The sequence below is a fragment of the Muntiacus reevesi genome, chromosome 14 (assembly GCF_963930625.1).
Source record: "Muntiacus reevesi chromosome 14, mMunRee1.1, whole genome shotgun sequence".
In the NCBI taxonomy this organism is placed as follows: Eukaryota; Metazoa; Chordata; class Mammalia; order Artiodactyla; family Cervidae; genus Muntiacus; species Muntiacus reevesi.
In genome coordinates, this window is record NC_089262.1 from 533,940 (window position 1) to 552,416 (window position 18,477).

The 18,477-nt window shown below is 64.6% G+C and overlaps 1 protein-coding gene across 5 annotated transcripts; it reads left to right on the forward strand.

The window, feature by feature from the left end:
• The first annotated feature begins 1,142 nt into the window (after positions 1 to 1,142).
• On the forward strand, positions 1,143 to 17,201 carry NKD2 (NKD inhibitor of WNT signaling pathway 2). 5 transcript variants are annotated; one of them, XM_065905338.1, is made up of 11 exons: positions 1,143 to 1,290; positions 1,387 to 1,422; positions 1,726 to 1,823; positions 11,733 to 11,852; positions 13,739 to 13,799; positions 14,084 to 14,211; positions 14,529 to 14,624; positions 15,202 to 15,391; positions 15,874 to 15,958; positions 16,358 to 16,485; positions 16,605 to 17,201. In XM_065905338.1, the coding sequence occupies exons 1-11, from the start codon at positions 1,266 to 1,268 to the stop codon at positions 17,153 to 17,155; spliced, it is 1,518 nt and encodes a 505-aa protein (XP_065761410.1). In that variant the 5' UTR covers positions 1,143 to 1,265; the 3' UTR covers positions 17,156 to 17,201. The 5 variants fall into 5 exon arrangements, with proteins under 5 accessions (XP_065761410.1, XP_065761411.1, XP_065761413.1 ...); XM_065905339.1 differs by having other exon boundaries at positions 1,146 to 1,290; positions 15,202 to 15,349; XM_065905341.1 differs by lacking the exon at positions 11,733 to 11,852 and having other exon boundaries at positions 1,147 to 1,290.
• The last annotated feature ends 1,276 nt before the right edge of the window (positions 17,202 to 18,477 follow it).

Sequence of the window (18,477 nt, forward strand, 5' to 3'; positions counted from 1 at the left end):
AAGGGAAGCCCTGGAGCTCCTGGACCCTCTGAAACAGGTCAGCACCAGCACCCACAACCGGGCAGCCTGAAGCCTGGCCCGCAGAGCACACACGAAGCGTCCCCGTGCTCGGCTGGGCAACAGGCCAGTCAAGGCGTGTTGTCCCGGAGGTGAGAGGTGTGGGGGGACGTGGTGGGTGTGGGGGCTGCAGCTGGGGAGGCCAGCTCCTTGAGGGGGTCGGCCAGGCCCGGGCAGGGAGGGACCTCACCCACCGCCAGGACGCAGGTGGCCCTGGGCCACGTGGGTCACCCACGGAGATGGAGACGTGGCCGTGACTCGGGACACCGGGCGCCTGTTGCAGGAGACGCAGGTGCTTGGCGGGTGAGGGGGCCTCGGCTGAATCGAGGGGAGAAGCTGAGCGGCAGCGGCAAGCCGGGGTTCAAGGAGGCGAGAAGGGGGGTTTCTGGGAAGGAGAACTCTGAAGCTTTCCAGTAGGGTAGGGGCTGGTGAGGGGGGTGGGGCTGCAGGGGAAGAGCTGGAAGGGAGCGGGGGGCTGAGTGCCGACTCCCTGCACTGCCCAGGAGCTCAGCAAAGGCCAAGGGCTGAAACCAGGCCACCCTGGTCCTTGCCTGTCCTTGATTAACACGAGGTAGAAAGAGCTAGGACTGGCAGTTGGCTTTTCCCAGAGACCCGGTCCACACCTCCTGTCCTTCCAAAGGACCCTCCCCATGGAACTCTGGTCCTCTTCGGCCCCCGCCCTCTCCCCACGACCAGATCCACCAGCAGCCTGGCACGTCCCCTCTAAGGTCCCCTCCGGCGAGGGGCAGGGGCTCTGGGGTACCTCTCGAATTGGGGATGCCAGGATACGCCGTGAGAGAGAGGGTGGGGCTGGGAGCTGTCCCCGCGAGGGTCCACCGCAGCCCCCGACTACCTTATAGACCTCCCGTCCGGGGTCCCCCGGCGGGCGGCGCCGCCCCCACGCCCAGGGGGCTCGCGACCCCCAAAGAGGCGGGCCGGAGGCCGGGCCCGTGCGCTGCGGGCGGCGGCCGCGGGGGGCGCTGCGGGGGCCGCGGTTAAAGCCGGGGCGCGGGCGCGCGCGCTCAGAGGGAGCCGGGCCGCCGCCGCCGCGCCGCGCCCCCGCCCGCCCGTCCGGCTCCGCGCCCCGCGGCCGCCCCGACCCCGCGCGCCGGGTCTCCGCGGCCTCCGCGGACGCCTGGACCCGCAGCGGATCACGGCCGGCGCCCGGGCGCGGCGCCGGGAGCGCGGGCGGGCGGGCGGGAGGCGACATGGGGAAAATCCAGTCCCGGCACGGTGAGTTGGGGGCCGGCGGGCGGGCGGGCGGCGGCGGACGGGCGCCGGCCGCTCACTGTCCCTTCCCTCGCCCCGCGCCCTCCGGCCGCGCCGCAGCCGCTGCAGCCTTCAAGCGAAGAGAGAGCCCGGAAGGTGAGCGCGCGGGGCGGCGGCCGGGGCGCGGGGGGCCGAGCCCGGAGGGCGGCGCGCGTGCTGCCCCCCGAGGCCTCGGGTGGCGGGGGTGCCTCGGCGCGGCGCCCCCAGGAGCGCGCGGGCTCCTCGCCCACGCCCCAGACCCCTGTCCCAGCCTGGGGCCTGAGCCCCGCGCCCCAGGCGGCGCGGAGAGGGCCGGGCGCGCAGGGCGGCGGGCATCGCCAGGCGCACCGCCCGCGGGCTCACGGGCGTCTCCTTCTCTCCTCGGTGCCGCGTTCCCCACGTCCGCCCGCGGGCCCGCAGGGGACAGTATCGTGGTGTCTGCGTACATGGGCGGCCGCAGAGGCGCAGAGGAGGCGGAGCGGCGGGGCTGCGCGGAGCACGGCGCCAGGGACAAGCAGGTAGGCGTGGTGGGCCCGGCGGGCTCCTGGGGCCGCGAGCACCGGAGCTCAGCCCCTGACCGCGACCCGGGTTCCGGGGACAAAGAAGGCGGCGGCGCAGATGGCCGGCAGACGGACTGCGGCGGGGCCTGGAGAGCCCCTCCCGCTCCTGGCGGGGGCCTGTGGCCGCAAGGCCTGCGTATCCCAGGCGGGAGGGGGCGCGGGGCTCGACTTTCTTTACGATCCAAGCGCTCCACAGCCGTGGTGGCGAGTTAAAGACCACCACGCTGCCCGTTTGCCGTGTCGGAGGGCCGCTGGGCTCACGGGAAAGCCAGGCTTCAGGGGGATGACGGGCTCCCCAGACTGAAGGTGCTGTTTTTAGCCTCAAGGCCCCCACTCAGGACCTAGGCTCTTGCAAGTGGGCGTGGAGGGTGTCCATCCAGACCTGGGGCCCAGAGGGGCCTCGGGTGAACCAGACCCCACGTGTCTGCCAGGGTGGGTGATTTCGGGCACCGGTGTGGACTGGGTTCGGGTAGATGGCCAGGCCAGACGGCTGAGACCCCTCCCGCCAACCGCTCGCTCCCTAGCGGTCCCCGGAGTCCACTGCAGACAGAGCGCAACCACTCGGGCGCAGCCGCTCCCTTTTTGGAAGGACGCTCTCTGGCCAGCTGGTAATGAGACACTCAGAGCGTGTTTGTAAACGCTTGTGAGAAGGAGCAAGACGTGCCCTGAGATCAGACCCACTCGAGTCGCGACTCCTGCTTTCTGGGAGTCAGGTTTGAATCCCACACCTGTAAAGGCAGGAAGGTTCAACGATTTGCTGGGCATGTCACAGTGCGGCTGGAGGCTGTGTGCTCCTTGGGGCCAGGGGGCCAGTGCGGGGCCGCCCCTCCTCTGGGCTGATCGTGTCTGCCTGGGGAGGTGAGTGTTGATGACGGGGTGCTGTCTCCTGCCTCCTTGGTCCTCCGGCGCGTGAGGAGTCAGAGATGCCTGCAGGTGATGCAGAGCGGTCCCGGGCTTACGCCGCCTCTTCCTGGCGGCCGTCCACCTGGGGCCTTCTCCCGGGCATGGGAACCTCGGGCCTTGAAACAGGCGGGCGAGCCTCCGTCAGCCCAGGATGTGGACCACACAGCAGGTCCCAACGCGCAGCCCGTGAGTGTTACGTAGATCGAAAACGATGCTCCCGCTGTGTGGCTGTGAGGTGGTGGAGCCCGCTGTGCTGACCTCTGAGGCTCATGGGTTCCACGCCCCTGGGACGCGTTTGAAGGAGCGGTGTGCTGTGTGGCTCGGGTAGTCCCCTCACTGTTTTGTTCTCTGCTGTGGTCTGAATGTTGGCGTCACCCTGAAATTCAGCCTCACCTCCCTCCATGTGATACCTTGGGGAGGCGGTTAGGGCCCGGGGGCTGAGACCTCGTGGCAGATCAGCGCCCATGTGAGCCCCAGAGCGTTCGGTGTCCCGTCTACCACGCGGGGCACCATCTATGCAGCGGGAAGGGGCCCTCGCCCGACGCCGAGTGGCTGGGGCCTCGGTCTCAGACGACCTGCGGCCTCGGTCTCAGACGTCCAGGCGCCTCGGTCCCGGACGTCCGGGCTTCAGGACTGTGTGATGAGTTTCTCCTGTTCGCTCGTTACTGGCCTGCGGTGTGTTGTTGTGGCGGCCAGCACAGACTGAGTCTGCTTTCATAACCCCGCGGTGCAGGGAGAGCGTGGAACCAGAACAGCGGATGCTCCTTTACGTTTAGTACAGTTCATCGTTCCCTGTCTCCTTCCGTCCTTTGCTTGTTTGGCTGTAGGGCTATGAGCCTGGAGTGTGGACCTGGAGTGTGGACCCCCGGCCCGGGAGCTCAGGCATCTTGCTGCCACACTGCTCCCCCCGCCGAGCACCCCGGCCCTGGCTCCCCCAGAGCGTGTCAGTTGGGGGACTCTGGGGTGTCGGCTCTCCCTGTCCTGTCTCCGGCCCTGTCTTCATCCCGGCCTCCCGGGGGGCCCAAGGATGGCCTGCCTGGCCGTGCTGTGCCCCCAGGACCTCTGACTGGGGCCGGTGCGGGGACACACCCCCTCCTGTCGAGGCCACCGTGTGCTTCCTTGAGGGTCAGTGCTGGTCGCCGTGTGGCTGCAAGAACTTTGGCCAGTGACCCTGTGGGAATTCGGTGCACATCCCCCACCTAACTCGCCGGCTCCCACCACCCCCACAAGATAAAGGGGATGAGGCTGACTTTGCCCGTGAGTTAGTGAGCCCGGCTGGCTCCTGGTGCATGACCAGAATGTCTGGTAAACGTTATTTTCCCGGCAGGTGGGTACCTGCTTCATGAGCTGGAAGGTCCTCCCTGTGAACCTGAGAAACGCTCTGTGTTGCTTCAAGGCCACGTGTCCCGGGGGCTGGGGCGGCCACGGGGTGTTGGTGGAAGTGACACAGAGGGTCCTGGGAGGGGCAGTCGTGGGGTGTCATGGGGGAGACAGCTCCTTGGGGGGACCGCGGTGCGTGGGCCTGAGGCCTCCCGGCCTGTCTTCCCAGCTTTGGAGGACGGGGCTGGGGCCCTGCCTCTCCTTCCCTTGGTTTGTCTGAAGTGATTTTAGCTGTTTTAAAACTGAGCGTGGTGCCCACGGGTGTCCCCTGGCGTGTTCCCAGAGCCCAAGGCGTAGTTCTGGTTCCTTCGGGAGCTCGGTGGGTGGTGGAGGCCTTGAGTCAGTGGCTTCCGGGACCCCGTGGCCCCTGACCCTGCGGCCCCTGACTCCTCGGACTCCTTGCTTCTGGGGTGGGCAGGTCCGGTTCCCTCAGCCACAGGCCCAGTGCCGCCCAGAGGGAGGCCCCCAGCTGGAACCCAGTGCGGGGCCTGCAGTCAGCTCTACCCTCCTGCCAGGGGTCCTCCCCCAGGAGGGCACCGAGGTGTGCTGGCCTCCTGGCTGCCGTGAGGGGCGTCCAGGCCCCCTTCCTGCGGCTCGTCCTGGGGAAGGACTGTGCACGTCGTCTGGGTGCCTGAACAGAGGGACCCCCTGCAGCTGTGCTGAGGTTCCTTGGGGAAACCTGGAGGGGGGTGCGAGGTGAGAGCGGGGCTTCTGCGCTGGGGGTTTATCCGCTGCTCCCAGACCTCGCGGCTGCCCTGGGACCAGGGCCGCTTCTGAGACGAGGTCTTCGGTAACAGAGACGTTTTCCAAAGAATAAAGGCACGAGGTCAGCAGGTCCGTGAAAAGGTGCTGGACATCCTAATCATCAGGACCGCAGCGAGGCGTCACCTCCACCTATCGGGACTGCTGTCACCAGAAGAGCACAAGTTACAAGCGCTGGAGAGGATATGGAGAGAAGGGAACCCTCCTCCACTGTCGGAGGGGACGTAAAACGGTGCAGCCACTGTGCAGAACACGATGGAGACTCCTCAGAAATTAAAAACAAGTGCCAGGTGATCCAGCAGCCTCCCTCCTGGGTACACGTCCGAAGAAAGCAGAACCAGCTGCAGGAGGTGATGTGCAGCGCCACGTCCCCTGCAGCATCATTTACAGCGGCCTTGACAGAGGCTGAAGCTGAAGCTCCAGGAGTTGGGCCACCTGATGGGAAGAACTGACTCAGTGGAAAAGACTGACGCTGGGGAAGATTGAAGGTGGGAGGAGAAGGGAATGACAGAGCATAAGATGGTTGGATGGCATCACTGACTCAATGGGCATGAGTTTGAGCAAGCTCCAGGAGATGGTGAAGGACGGAGAATCCTGGTGTGCTGCAGTCCCTGGGGTCACAAAGAGTCAGACATGACTTAATAACTGAACAACAACAAGACAGAGAAGCAACATCCTTTGATGGTGGGTGAATGGAAAAGAAGATGTGGTGTATGTACAATGGAATATTACTCAGCCATAAAGAAAAAAATCTTGCCCAAAACATGGATGGGCCTTGAGGTCATGGTGCTAAGTGAAGTAGGTCAGACAGAGAAAGACAAACGCTGTGTGACGGCTCACGTCTGAGGACTAGAAATACGTAAATATGTTTATAAGACAAGCTCCCCGCTGCAGAGAATGAATTGCAGGTTGTGGGAGGTGGGGGTGAGGGGGGGCAGAATGGGTAAAGGCTGCTGAAAGGTTTCAGCGAGGCAAGTGCAGGTCTGCTCAGGACTCTCTTTCTTTCACGGGTGGCTTCACAAAGGAATTGCTCTTGAGTCGATTTTGGTTCCTGTTTGTGGAACGGGGCGAGGTCGCCGGTCTCCGCTCCGACCCCAGGGGTCTGGATGCAGCCACGGAGCCGGGTGTGGGCGTCGCCTCCCTGCGAGTGCTTCCAGAGGCAGCGGAGCCTGCATTGCTTCTCAGAGCAGCTCAGCCCTCGGGGTCCTGGGCTGCGAGCAAGTGCAAGCCTTTAGCGTCTCCAACAGGCTTACGTCTGCCGGGGCCACTGGCATCACGTGTGAACATGTGGGGCCTTCTCAGCTAAAAACACAGAACTGAAAATGGACGCGGAAAATGGAAGTTCCACTTTGGAACTGATCTTCTTTTGAAATGGGAAACATGAAGCTTTAATACGAATGGAAAGGAATGAAAGCCAAGTGGTTTTTCCAGAGGACGAGCTCAGATGGAAGGAAGATGAACCTGGGTCTGCATTTCAGACCCAGCGGCAGGAAACCTCTTCTGCCCAAGAGCGCTGGCGGGCACGATGGCTCCCGCACAGGGGTACGGGCATCCTGTCGACACTGTGTGCTGTGACCTCGGCGGCCTGGGGGGTGCAGACAGCAAGGAGGCGGCAGGCACCGGGAGGTGGATCCTGGAGAGCCTCCTTTCTCTGTGAAGCTCCTCCTTGTTGGCGCTGAAGACTGAGCCAGCAGCGGGCATGACTGGGGGAAAATGATGTCTGCAGATTTGTTGCAGAATGATTTACTGTTAAATGAAAAACAGAGTTCCATGACGCTGAAAATTTAAATCACTGAAGTTTTTTAGTTTTTTGGGGCATATCTCGATTCTCTGTGGTAGAGATTGTGTGTGCATGCATGTATATGTGGGTGTGCATGCACACATATACATGTGTGTACGTGCATGTGTGTGTGCATGCATCATCTATTGTGTTCATGCATATATGTACGTGTGCTCACGCACATGTATATAGTGTGTGTGCATGTTTGTGCATGTTTGTGTGTGTGCATATGTAAATATGTGTGCATCTGTTGTGTTCATGCATATATGTATGTATTCACGCACACACGTGTGTATACGTGCATTTGTATATGCGTTTTGTACATATGCATGTATGTGAATGTACATGAATGTGTACATGTGTACATCATTTGTCAGTTGCTAAGTCACGCCTGACTCTGTGACCCCGTGAGCTGTAGCGTGCCAGGGTCCCCTGTCCTTCACTATCTCCTGGAGTTTGCTCAAACTCATGTTCATGTGTGCACATGCATATGTATATAGGTTCATGTATATGCATCTGTGCACACATGTATGCATGCGTATGTTGTGTTTGTGAATATATTGTGTTCACACCCGTGTGTATACATGTGTGTTCATGTGCACATGCATATACACCTGTGTTTGTGTGCGTGTGCATGCATGTGTCTTTGTGCACATGTGTGTGTGTGTGTGCTTGCATACAGGGCTTCCCTGGTGGCTCAGACGGTAAAGAATCCACCTGCAGTGCAGCAGACCTGGGTTTGATCCCTGGGTCGGGAAGAGCCCCTGGAGGAAGGCGTGGCACCCCACTCCATGTTCTTGCCTGGAGAGTCCCGTGGACAGAGGGGCCTGGCAGGGTGCAGTCCATGGGGCTGCAATGACTTGGACGTGACCGAGCGACTGACATTTCTTTTCACACTGTGTAGCTTCTCACTGACCCTGCATTTGTTATGTTTTCCCTGCACACACTTTACGGTGGAATTACTTCCCCCGCAGGTGCCCTTGGTAACCCCACCCCATAACTCGCCCGCGACCGTGGGCTGTGGGCTGAGCCCCTATGCTCTGTGCTTTTAGGCGTCCCTGCCACGCATGGAGCCCTTCTCCAACAAGCTTCATGAGCGGGTCCTCGGGGACCTCTCTGGGGTCAGGGTCTTTTTTGTGTGTGGTTGCCAAGAAAGAAATCCCCGTAGACCAGGGCAAGTGGGCGTGTGATACTGTTGCTGAGTCGCTCAGTTGTGTCTGACTCTGCAACCCTATGGACCATAGGGCACCAGGCTCCTCTGTCCATGGCATCCTCTAGGTAGGAGTTCTGGAGTGGGTTGCCATGCCCTCTCCAGGGGACCTTCCTGACCCAGGGATCAAATTTGCATCTCTTATGTTTCCTGCATTGGCAGGCAGGTTCTTGACCACTAACGCCAGATACATTCTGTATTTTTTTTCACCAAAATGAGTGAAGTTGTGAGAAGCTGTGGTGGGTAAGATGTCCTCACCCAGGACGTCAGTTATGGAGCATGCTGGCCCATGAGGTCTGTAGGCGTTTACTTTGGGAGACCCTTTGATCCCCAGAGAGCTGAGTTTCCAGGCATAAATTCCAAATTGGTAATTAGGGAGTCTGGCTGAACAGCCCTCACCCAGGAGCCCTGCTGCAGAGCCTCGGGACGCCCTCGGATCCTGGAGCTGTTGGGAGCGCTGTGGCTGGTGGGCCCCTGCACGCCCCTCCCCGACACTTCACCTGCCTGAACTTGCGCTTCAAAGTCAGAAGTTGACAGTCACAGCCGCGGCAGCCCCTCGGATTGAGCCCCTGTGTGCACGTGCTGGGATTATTAAGCCCCAAACCTGCCTTGTCCCCTCTAAGACTCTTTAGCCGCTGAAGCCGAGACCCCAGCTGCTGAGCTGCTGGAGGGCCTTTCCCGCAGCCCGTGGAGTCGCCTCCGTCTCCCTGGCGCTGTTTCCGAGATGTGTCCCCACCAGGCCTTCCGTCGGGGGTGCGGACAGGTCCGCCTCTGCCCTTGATCTCTCCCACTGAGGCTGCTGCCCCTCCCGGGCCCTGCCCTTCGCCTCCAGCCATCTGCCCTCCCCTCTGCTGCCCCTGTGGCCTCCCACTCTCCCCCCAGTGCCCCGTCCTTGCCTTCTGCACGACCCAGTTCTTTCCAGTGCCCGGGGAGCCCAGGCCCCCCGCACTCACCCCACGCCAGTCCTGGCCCGTCCAGTGTCCTGACAGCCTGGGCAGGAGCCCAGGGGCCTCCCTGGACCCCCACTTGGCCCAGGTCGCCCTTGCACAACACGCCACCCCCTTGTCCAGCCCCAGGCACTGCCCGGAAGTGACCTTGGGCCCCTGCAGCACGAGCTGGGTGGGCACAGTCCCGGGGTCCCCAGCTCTGCCCACCCTACCTGTCCAGGGCGTGGTCTGTCACAGCCGGAGGTGAGGCCAGGCTCTGTCTCTGATCAGCAGGCCCCATGGCCGACCGCCCAGGAGGCGGGGCTGGTGTGAGCCGGCCGGGGTGGAGGGCCCGCAGGGCAGCAGGGGGTGCGCGCAGCCCGGCTCTCCACTGGGGACCCTCGGTTCTCGTCACAGCTGCCCATCCTCGGATCCATCACAGGAAGCGGAGCCGTCCTCCAGGGACCCCGAGTCTGGAAGGCGTGCCCTGGGAGCAGGAGGTCTGTCCTCGCGTCCGCGCCGTCACCCGTGCTGCGGTCTCTCCCCACTCAGGCCAGAGGAGGAGCCTGGCTTCCACCGGATTTCTGGCTGGTGTACTTCCTGTCTGTCCCCATTTGAGGGGGACGGCACCCCGTGAGTGTGTGCATAGGCGGTCATTGCAGCCTGTCCTCGTGGGGGTCATTGCACCCCATCCTCCGGGGTTCACCACACCCCGTCTTTTTGGGGGAGTCACCACACCCCATCCTCGTGGGGGTCACCACACCCCGTCCTCCTGGGAGGTCACCGCACCCCGTCCACGTACTGTTGGAAAGGGGTGGAGGCGGTGGTCAGTGGCCGGTTCAAACTCTCGACTGGCTGGCAGCTCCTGGACATGCGGGGATGCTCCCCGTCCCAGAGCCCGCGACCGGCACCTTTTTGGAAAGGGATCTCTACAGACGTGGCTGACTGACGGGCCTCCAGACAAGGGGTGGTCCTGGGGCCCCGACTGCCGCTCCCGTCTCTGTAAGAAGGGGCGAGTGCGGGTCCGGCCTTGGACAGAAGATGCACACCCAGAGGCTGAGCGGTCACAGAGCCGAGGCTGGGGATGCAGACACGAGCCCAGGGCCCGCAGGGCCCCCAGAGCCAGAGAGGCAGGAAGGGTCCTGCCCCCGGAGCCTGGGGGCTCCCCTCCAGGCCGTGAGTCCTGACTGTGGCCTCAGAACTGGGAGACGGCACGTCTTCAGGTGTGAGCTGCCTGGCTGGGGACCACTTGTTACGGGGACACAAATGCACTGTCCCTCAGGCCCCGGGGCCTGGGGGGCCTCCTCTCTGTTGAAGCCCAGATACGCACGCTGAGCCCCCAGGGACAGAGCAGGTACCAGCCTGGGTCTGTGAACAGCACAGGTTTAAGAGGAGACCTGAATCCAGGAGTGGCCTTGAGTCCTGGCAGTATTGGGGGGGTGCTTGGAATATGAGGGGCCCCCCCAGGCTTGCCGCAGACGTGCTCCACGCTGGGACCCTGGGCAGGTTTTCTAGGCAGGCCCTTTATCGGGGCGGTGACGAAGCAGGTTTGTAAAGGCTGGCTTCCCATGCGCTCTGCCACCTGACGAACGCACCGTCTCCCTCAGGGATCGTTCAGGGACTCAGGAGCTGGAGGGCCTCTATCCCAGCAAGAGTAGGGCTTCCTAGGGACGTGTCCACTCTCGAAGCCAGAGAGCGTTTCCTAAGATCGCAGAGGCACTCAGTCTTGAAGAAATGTGTGAATTTGGACACTGGAAAAGTGGATGAGTTAAGGGGTTGGTCGGCTACATCACTGAAGCTTCCTCCTTCCCACTCACGCAGACCGCCCCGCGTCCATGTGGCCTCCAATGGGGTGGACGGCCCAGCGTCCCTGGCTCTGGTGGACGGAAGGGGACCCTGGCCAAGGGAAAGTGTGGCTGGGCCTCCTGGCCTCTTGGGAGGTGGGGGTCCAAGCTTTTCCGTGAACGCCCCCAACAGCTCCATGCCCGTAGCCCCCACCTAGGCAGCAGGAGCCCGCAACAAAGCCCAAGGCTGCCTGACGGTGATGGAGAGGGACGACCTGGAGGAGAAAGCGTGGGACGGCCTGGAGGAGAAAGTGTCCGATGCGAGGGCTTTGGCCCGTCCCTGGCAGCCCAGAACACTGGGCTGAAGGAGGGCCCCTCAGATGCTGGAGAAGGGGGGCACGATCTCCCCCTGCTGGGCGCCCCCGGGATCTGCAGGAGGCCAGGCCCAGGTCTGAGCACAGCTGGCTGGTGGGCTGGGTCACCTGCAGGCCCCTGCTGGCTGACAGAGGAGCCCCAGATGCCACGGGGACAGAGCCGCGTCCCTGAGCAGAGTCAGAGGCGGTTGGTGCCAAGGACCGTCCAGGCAGGGGCAGGATGGGGGTCGGGAAGGCGGGGCTGGAGGGTTTGTAGGTGGAAGCTGGGGCTCCCTGGAGGAGCGGGGGAGGGCATGAGGCGGGAGTTTGCTGCTGGGGAGGGTCTGTAGCTGGGGACTCCACCTGGGGACAGAGGCCAGCACAGGTGGGCCTCCCAGGAGCGGCGGGGCCTGGGCAGTGCCAGTGCTTGCGTGGGGACGTCATCCATTCGCCTCCAGTCTTGCTGGACGGTCTGGGTTTTCCAGCCACGCGTGAGGCTGCCGGCAGGGGTGGCCGCATGTCTAGCTCAGAGCCTTGCGCTGCTTGTCCTACGTTACAGTCTAAGTTCTTGGCCCTTCTATTGAGCTGCAGCAGCGCGGATGAGAGGGCATCTTTGTGTAATCAGGATGGATGGGACGGAAGTCACCAGTCACAGGGCCAAGCGTGGCTGCGCTTCCTGTAAGCCTCCTCGCCCCCTTGTCTGATGACTCTGCATCACAGAGGCCGCTGGTGATGCGTTGGATCTTAAACTGGCCTGTCTTCCCGTCAGGCTGTGCGTGGAGGGACGTTCCAAGTGTTCCAAACTCCCAGCCCTGTTAGGGAAGGCGGGCATCGTCTGGGGAGGCGAGCACGTCCGTTGCTGACCAGAGCCAGCTTGGTTGTGTCCTTGGTGAGTCTGTGATTGTAGCGTTGGGAGCGTCTCAGGGTCCCGCCAAGGCTCACGCAGACCCTGTCCTGACCCCTCCCCAGCCCAAAGCATGTATTAATATATTAATATCTCGTCTGTAACCGGCACTGCCTGCCAAAAATAAGTGCTCAGATTATTTTGAAACAAAAAGATGGGAGGAATTATTGAACTTTCAACTCTTCTAAGCTCATGTGTAGAGGCCACAGGTGGGCTTTGCTTTTCTTTGAGCGCTCGGGTGAGCCAGGCAAGCAGTGAGGAAATTCTCGGGTCCCCCACCCCGTGGCTCTGGAGGCCGAGTCCTCAAGGCCAGCCTCTCCACCAGCCCTGGGGCTCCAGCAGGTCCCCAGAGGCGGGTCTCGGGGCCTCGGCGGTTCCCCCCCGAGACTGGCTCTTTTAAAGAAAGGCTGCGCCCAGTCCAGTCTCAGACCTTAGATCCCGGGGAAGTGCTTCCTGCAGCTCTTCTCACCTCTGTGATTTAAGGAGGTGAATACAGGGGGCTCTGCCCCGGGCGGGGTCGTCAGGAGTCACGCAGCATCTGAGCCTCCGGCCACCAGCCCAGCGGGGAGGCTGGCTGGGGGACGTGGTGGAGAGGGGGCCATCCAGGCCGGAGGGCGGAGTCCTCGCCCCTGGGCCCATCCATCCGTGTTCTGGCCCCGCAGCACGTGGCAGGGACCGCAGGGCCCACAGCCTCGCCGGACGATGGCTGGCCCTGGCCGCCCCCTGTGATGCGGTCCCTATGGACAGCTGATCTGCCGGCCTCTGGCCAGTCACTGCGCCTGCTCTCCACAGACGCCCGGAACCTCTGCTTCACAGCTCGCTTTGATTTTATGGAAAAAATTTAACCGCAAGCCAGGGTCTTATGATTGGAATTTATATCGGCATCCAATGGGTAGAGCGCTCAGGCTAGACTCCATTCGGCTGGAGGGGCCCTTGTGCTGGTGTGTGGGGCAACCGCGGGGCCTCCACGCTGGGCCAGCAGGCGCATCCCGGGTGGCGGGCTGGGTGGTGGAGGCGGCAGCGTCTATCACAGCGAGCTCGGGCACACCGCTGCCTGGCCTCCCGAGAAAGCTGTGACAGTCACCTGGTTCTAAGCAGCGTGACGGGGGAGTGGTTAGGGCCAGGGCCTCCAAGAGGAGGATGCCAGGGGTGCCTGGGGGCCCAGGAGACAGACGGGCAGGGTCCCCTCCGCCCTTGGCCCAGCCCCGCTCGCCCCGCGTCTGTTCTGACCCCGGGGGTGGCTCTGCTGGCCCCGGGGACTCAGTTCTGTGGTTTCCTGGCTCGGCAGAAGGTTGCTCCCATTTTCCCGTAACTGACCTCAGGATCGGCCGTGGGGGCCGGGGCCGGGGGGGGGGAGGGGTGCGTCTTCTGTCTGCGCCCTAGGCCCCCCTGAAGGAGGCGCCCCCCAGTCCCGGCCCCCTGGTTCCTGGGTCTTGCGGGGCGCTCCCCGGCTCTTGTCCAGCTAAGGCAGGAGGTGCTGTGTGCCGGCCGGTGAGCGGACGGACGGCAGGTGGGCTCGACCGTTCACGGCCAGGCTTCTGGTCTGTGCCTGCCTCACTCAGCAGAGGCTAGGTGGGAGCCTTGTTCTCGCCGCCCCGCGCCCTCGGGCGAAGCTGTGTCCTTGGGGGTGGTGGTGGGGGACGCAGGTTGCACTGAGAACCCCTGGGCCCGACGTCTCGTCCTAGAGGCGGTTCTAACGGAGCCAGCCACGCCCAGGGATGGGCACGTGTCACGTTCAGAACCCGAGGCTGAGTGAGCGTGGACGGGCTGCTGCTCCCGCAGCAGGAGCGTGACGCCCAGGAGGCAGGTCCGGCGACTGCCCCCGAGCTCAGGCGGGGTGTCCATGGTCTGTGCTGTCTGTCCTTCTGCAGGAGCTGCCAGGCGGGGACCCCAGGGAAGGGCCTTTCCGCGATGACCAGTGTCCCTTCGAGGGTGAGTCCCGCTCCCCAGCCCTGGACATCCTGAACCAACCTCACCCTGCGCCCCTCCACTTACCTCCCAGACCCCAGTCAGCCCAGGTTTGAAGCTGCTGCAGCTAGAGGGTGGGGCGCCCCAGGCCGGGGTCCCCCCGAGGGACGCCCTGGCCTCCCTCCCAGGCCACCTGATGCCCTGTGCCTGGACTCTCGGCTCAGACCCTTCTGGGAGGGTCACGGGCTGGGAGCCGCCCACCACCTCCCCCTGGGCCGGACGCCGGGCCCACCCCTTGCCCCCCGCAGTGGTGCTGCCTCCTGAGAAAGCCGAGGCCCGCGAGGGGCTGGGACAGCTCTTCTGCGTGGATGATGGAGAGCGAGCGGCTGGCCGCGAGGGCGCCCGCGGGCTGGGCAAGCGGCGCCTGAACGTGGATGTAGGTCTTCGCCCCTCTCCTGCAGATGCCCTGACGCGGGGTACCCATGGCTCCCGGGGTGGCAGGCTCTGCTGGGCAGAGGGGTCCCCACGCACCTGGCCAGAGCCGGCTGCTGTGGCCCTGTGTAACCCGTGGGACTTTCCTGGGCTTCAGTGCCAGAGCCGTGGGAATGACCCAGAAGCCAGGTCATGCATGGACTGACCCATCTCCCTGCCTGGCCAGGAGGGGCGGGGACTGGTCCCCAGAGGACAGGGCAGGGTTGGGGGCCCAGCACGTGGGTGAGGACGACCCTGCGCCCATCCCTCCGCACCCCACAGGCGGTCCAGTGTGACGTGTCGGTGGAGGAGGACAATCATCAGGAGTGGACGTTCACGCTCTATGGCTTCGACAACAGCGGGAAGGCCACCAGAGAGGTGACGAGGCCTGGGTCCCACCCTGGGGACACGGCTGGGCCCTCCAGGAGGGAGGAGAGGCAGGGAGCTTTCCTGGGTCAGGCTGTGGGGAGGGAGCCACTGCAGGACAGGACCCAGGTCACTGGCAGGGCCGGCTGGAGCCTCGTCCATTCCCCTGGGCCCGGCCACTGTCTGTGCCGTTCCTGGTGGAGCCCAGCCAGCCCTGGCCATCTCTGCCCTGGCCAGCAGCCCCTCAGCAGGGCAGTGAGGGTCCCAGGGGTGCCCCTGGCATGCCGTCCCTGCTGCCTCTGTGTCCAGGAGGGCAGAGGGCCCCTCAGAAGGAAGCAGACGTGGAGGATGGCTGAGACAGCGTGTCTGAGTTAAAAGCAACTTTGATCGTTTGTCTGCTTGCTAAGCCCTTTGAACTCAGATGCAGTTTGAACTTGAAAAGCTCAAAGAGACGTGGTGGTTCCAGCAGCGCTGCCGGCTCAGGCCGCTTGGTGCCTCTGTGGGGCAGGGGAAAGGAGTGGCGGGCGGCGGGCAGTGTGGGCTGGGCCCCCAGTCCGCCTGCGCCCCGACGTCCGCCCCCACCCCCCAGGACATGTCTAGCCTGATGCACACCATCTATGAAGTTGTCGACGCTTCAGTCCACCACTGCTCGGGCAGCAGCAAGACTCTCCGTGTGAAGCTGACCGTCAGCCCCGAGCCGTCCAGCAAGAGGAAGGACGGGCCCCCTGCTGCCCAGGGTGAGGGCCTGGGCTTCCGGGCCTTAGTGGCTCCCCGCTCAGGTGCTCCAGAGGCCCTGCCCTGCATGTGGTCCCTGCCTCCTGCACCCCCCGCCCCACGCAGCCTCTCCCCTGAGCGCCTGCTCACCGTGCGAGGTGGGGGGTGGTGTTAACTGTGACCCCCGTGCAGCGTCCCCCTCACGGCAGAGGGCTCTGTGGCGTCCTGAACACACAGAGCCAGGCAAGGGCTGGAGCCTGTTCCGTGAAGGACTGGGTGTGCGGGGGCTTCAGTGAGCGAGTGAGGAGCAAGAATGAATGCGTGCAAGAGTGGAGGTGAATGCTGAGTGGGGAGTGACGAATGAATGAGGGCATGACTGAAGGTGTGGATGAATGAATGAGTGATGAATGAATGACCGGACAAATGCATGAGTGAACAAAGGCATGAATGAATGAGTGAACATGCAGGGCCGGTGAGGACCTGAGCAGAGTGAGTGAATGAACGGGTAGCTGGGTGAGTGAAGGCTGCCTGCGTCTGCCGCTTTCAGACCGCGAGCCCAGTCGCTGCAGGACGGAGGCGGAGCTCAATGAGGACCCCAGGCTGGTCGACAGGAGGCTGTCCGCACACGTCCGGTGAGGGCCTGGGGCCCAGCTCGGCTCCCTCAGACTGGAGCAGCCTGGCCACACCCCTGCTTCACACAGGCCTCAAGGGCTGTTCCCTTGGGGTGGCTCCGGGCACTGCCTGCCCCCGGGTGGGAGCTGGGCAGGCCCAGTGTCGTCTGAGAGGCCGTGGGGCTTCACAGGCAGCCGGTGGGCGGTCTCCGGACCCTCAGCCCGCTTGCTCCCGGGCCCTGTTGTTCCAGCCGCTGGGGGCAGCGGCTGCGGAGCCCTCACCAGCTCCTGGGTGACGATGGTGGTGGAGGTCGCTGGGTGGCTCCAAGGTCCTGGGGCCCCATGGGCCCTGCTTGTCCCTAACCTCGTGGGTTCAGAGTGCCAGAGAGCAGAGCTATACCCTCCTCCTGCTCCTCGCAGGAGGCCCAACGCCGACCCCCACCCCTGCTCGGAGCGGGGTCCCTACTGCGTGGACGAAAACACAGAGCGGAGGAACCACTACCTGGACCTGGCTGGAATCGAGAACTACGCGTCCAAGTTTGGGCCAGGTGAGCCCCGGGGACCCGGACCCTGGGCGCCAGGCCTGGGGGTCGCGGGTCCTGGCAGCAGCGGGTCCAGTGGGACAGAGCTGGCCCCTCGGAGGCCCTCACGGCTGCTGTATCTGCAGGGTCCCCCCCGACGCAGGCCCGGCCGGAGCCCCCCGCCAGGGCCTCACACCCGCAGGGCCGGTCCCGCTCACAGGAGTCAGACGTGCACGCCGCCCACCATCGCCGCTGCCCGGGGCTGGCCGAGCTCGCCCTGCCGGCCGCTGAGCTGCTGCCCCGGGCCCTGGACCTGCCGCCCCGGCCAAAGGGCCCCGAGCGGCCGTTCCTGAGGTCCCCCCAGGGCTCGGGCCGGCCCCCCGGCGTGCCCAGCGGGCTCAGGCCCGGGCGGTCCTTCAGCTTCCACCCGCCCGCCCCCCTGCCGCAGGCACCCCCGGAGGCCCACGCCCTCCCGCAGCCGCCGCCCCCGCCCTACGGCCACCGGCGGTGCCGGCAGCGGGCGCGGGAGGGCCACTCGCCGCTGAAGGCCGCGCCGGGCCCGCCGGCGGCGCTGGAGCAGGAGCTGCCGCCCGCGCTCCTGGGCGAGGCCTTCGCGGGGCCAGCGGTGCAGCGGCACGAGCACCACCACCACCACGAGCACCACCACCACCACCACCACCACCACCACCCGGCCTAGCGCCCGCGGCCGGCCCCGCCCCCCGCCTGCGGCCCCGCCCCCCGCCTGCGGCCCCGCCCCCGCCTGCGGCCCCGACTCCCCGCAGGCCCCGCCCCCGCCGCCGGCCCCGCCCCCAGCCTGCGGCCCCGCCCCCCGCCTGCGGCCCCGACTCCCCGCAGGCCCCGCCCCCGCCGCCGGCCCCGCCCTCCCCGCCGGCGGCCCGCAGCCACAGGCGGCTCCCCAGCCCCCAAGCTCTCTGTGTCGTCCCTAAACCCGCGTTCGCTTCGAGATGCCTGCACCTGCTTCTGTCGTAATTCCAGCGTGAGGCCCGAGGGCAGGAGGGACCCTGCCGGCCGGTCCTGGCCATTTTTTCCCCCGCATAGCAAGCGCTGGCGGGGCTTCGCTTGGGGGCGGGCGGGGGCGCGAGCCTTGTGGTCACCCGGGCCTGGGTGGGCGGGGGTCCTTGCGGCTCCTACAGCTCGTCCATCGCGAAGCCGGGCGGGCGGTCAGGGAGCCGCCGCTGCCCGAAGCCCCGGGGTGAGCGCGGCCCGCAGACGGGGGTGGCGGCTCCCCTTCGGTCGTGCGGGAGCTGGGAGCCGAGAGGAGGCAGGCTGTGGGGATGCCCCCAGCACCCTAAGAGGACGCAGAGGCCGCGGCGGGGCTGGGGAGGTATGGGCGCCCCCGAGACACGCACGTGGCCGGCTGGGCAGAGGCGGCCTCCCGCCCTCCGTGGACTCGAAAATGCCCCCTCAAGCACCACACACAGCTTCAGCTTTGGGAAAGCACCCTTCCCGCCAGAAGGCCGGGAGAGGGCTGCAGGGAGCAGGGCGCCCAGCACCCTGGAACCTCGGCCCGTGGGTCCCCCTGAGGCCCAATGTGGCCGCCACTCCATCCAAGACAAGCCGCTTGTGAATTTGTGCCGCTGGTTTTGTATTTGCCTCCTTGGCGCTGTTTTTATGGATAAAGCAACTTGGTGATCAACCTGTGATTGCATTTCCCCCAGTCATAATAAAAATACGTGCATTTGATAACATCACACCTTGTTTTCAAGTGAGTTTTCCATAGAGTTGGTTGGTTCACCTCCGCAAGGGCATGTGGCCACAAGCGCGGCCAGGTGGCCACTCGGCTGGGACAGGCGTGCTCTTGGGCGAGACGGCGTGTCCGTGTCTGTGACCTGCAGGCGGGCCCACCGCTCCACGTGTATGGGTCGCTCTCACCCCGCTTCACTGGTTTCAGAAGGAGAAAGAAAACACCTAAGCCTGAAATTGGGCTCACGCCACGCGTCTGTGTTTGCTCAGTTGCTTCAGCTGTGTCCAACTCTGCAACCCTGTGGACTGTAGCTC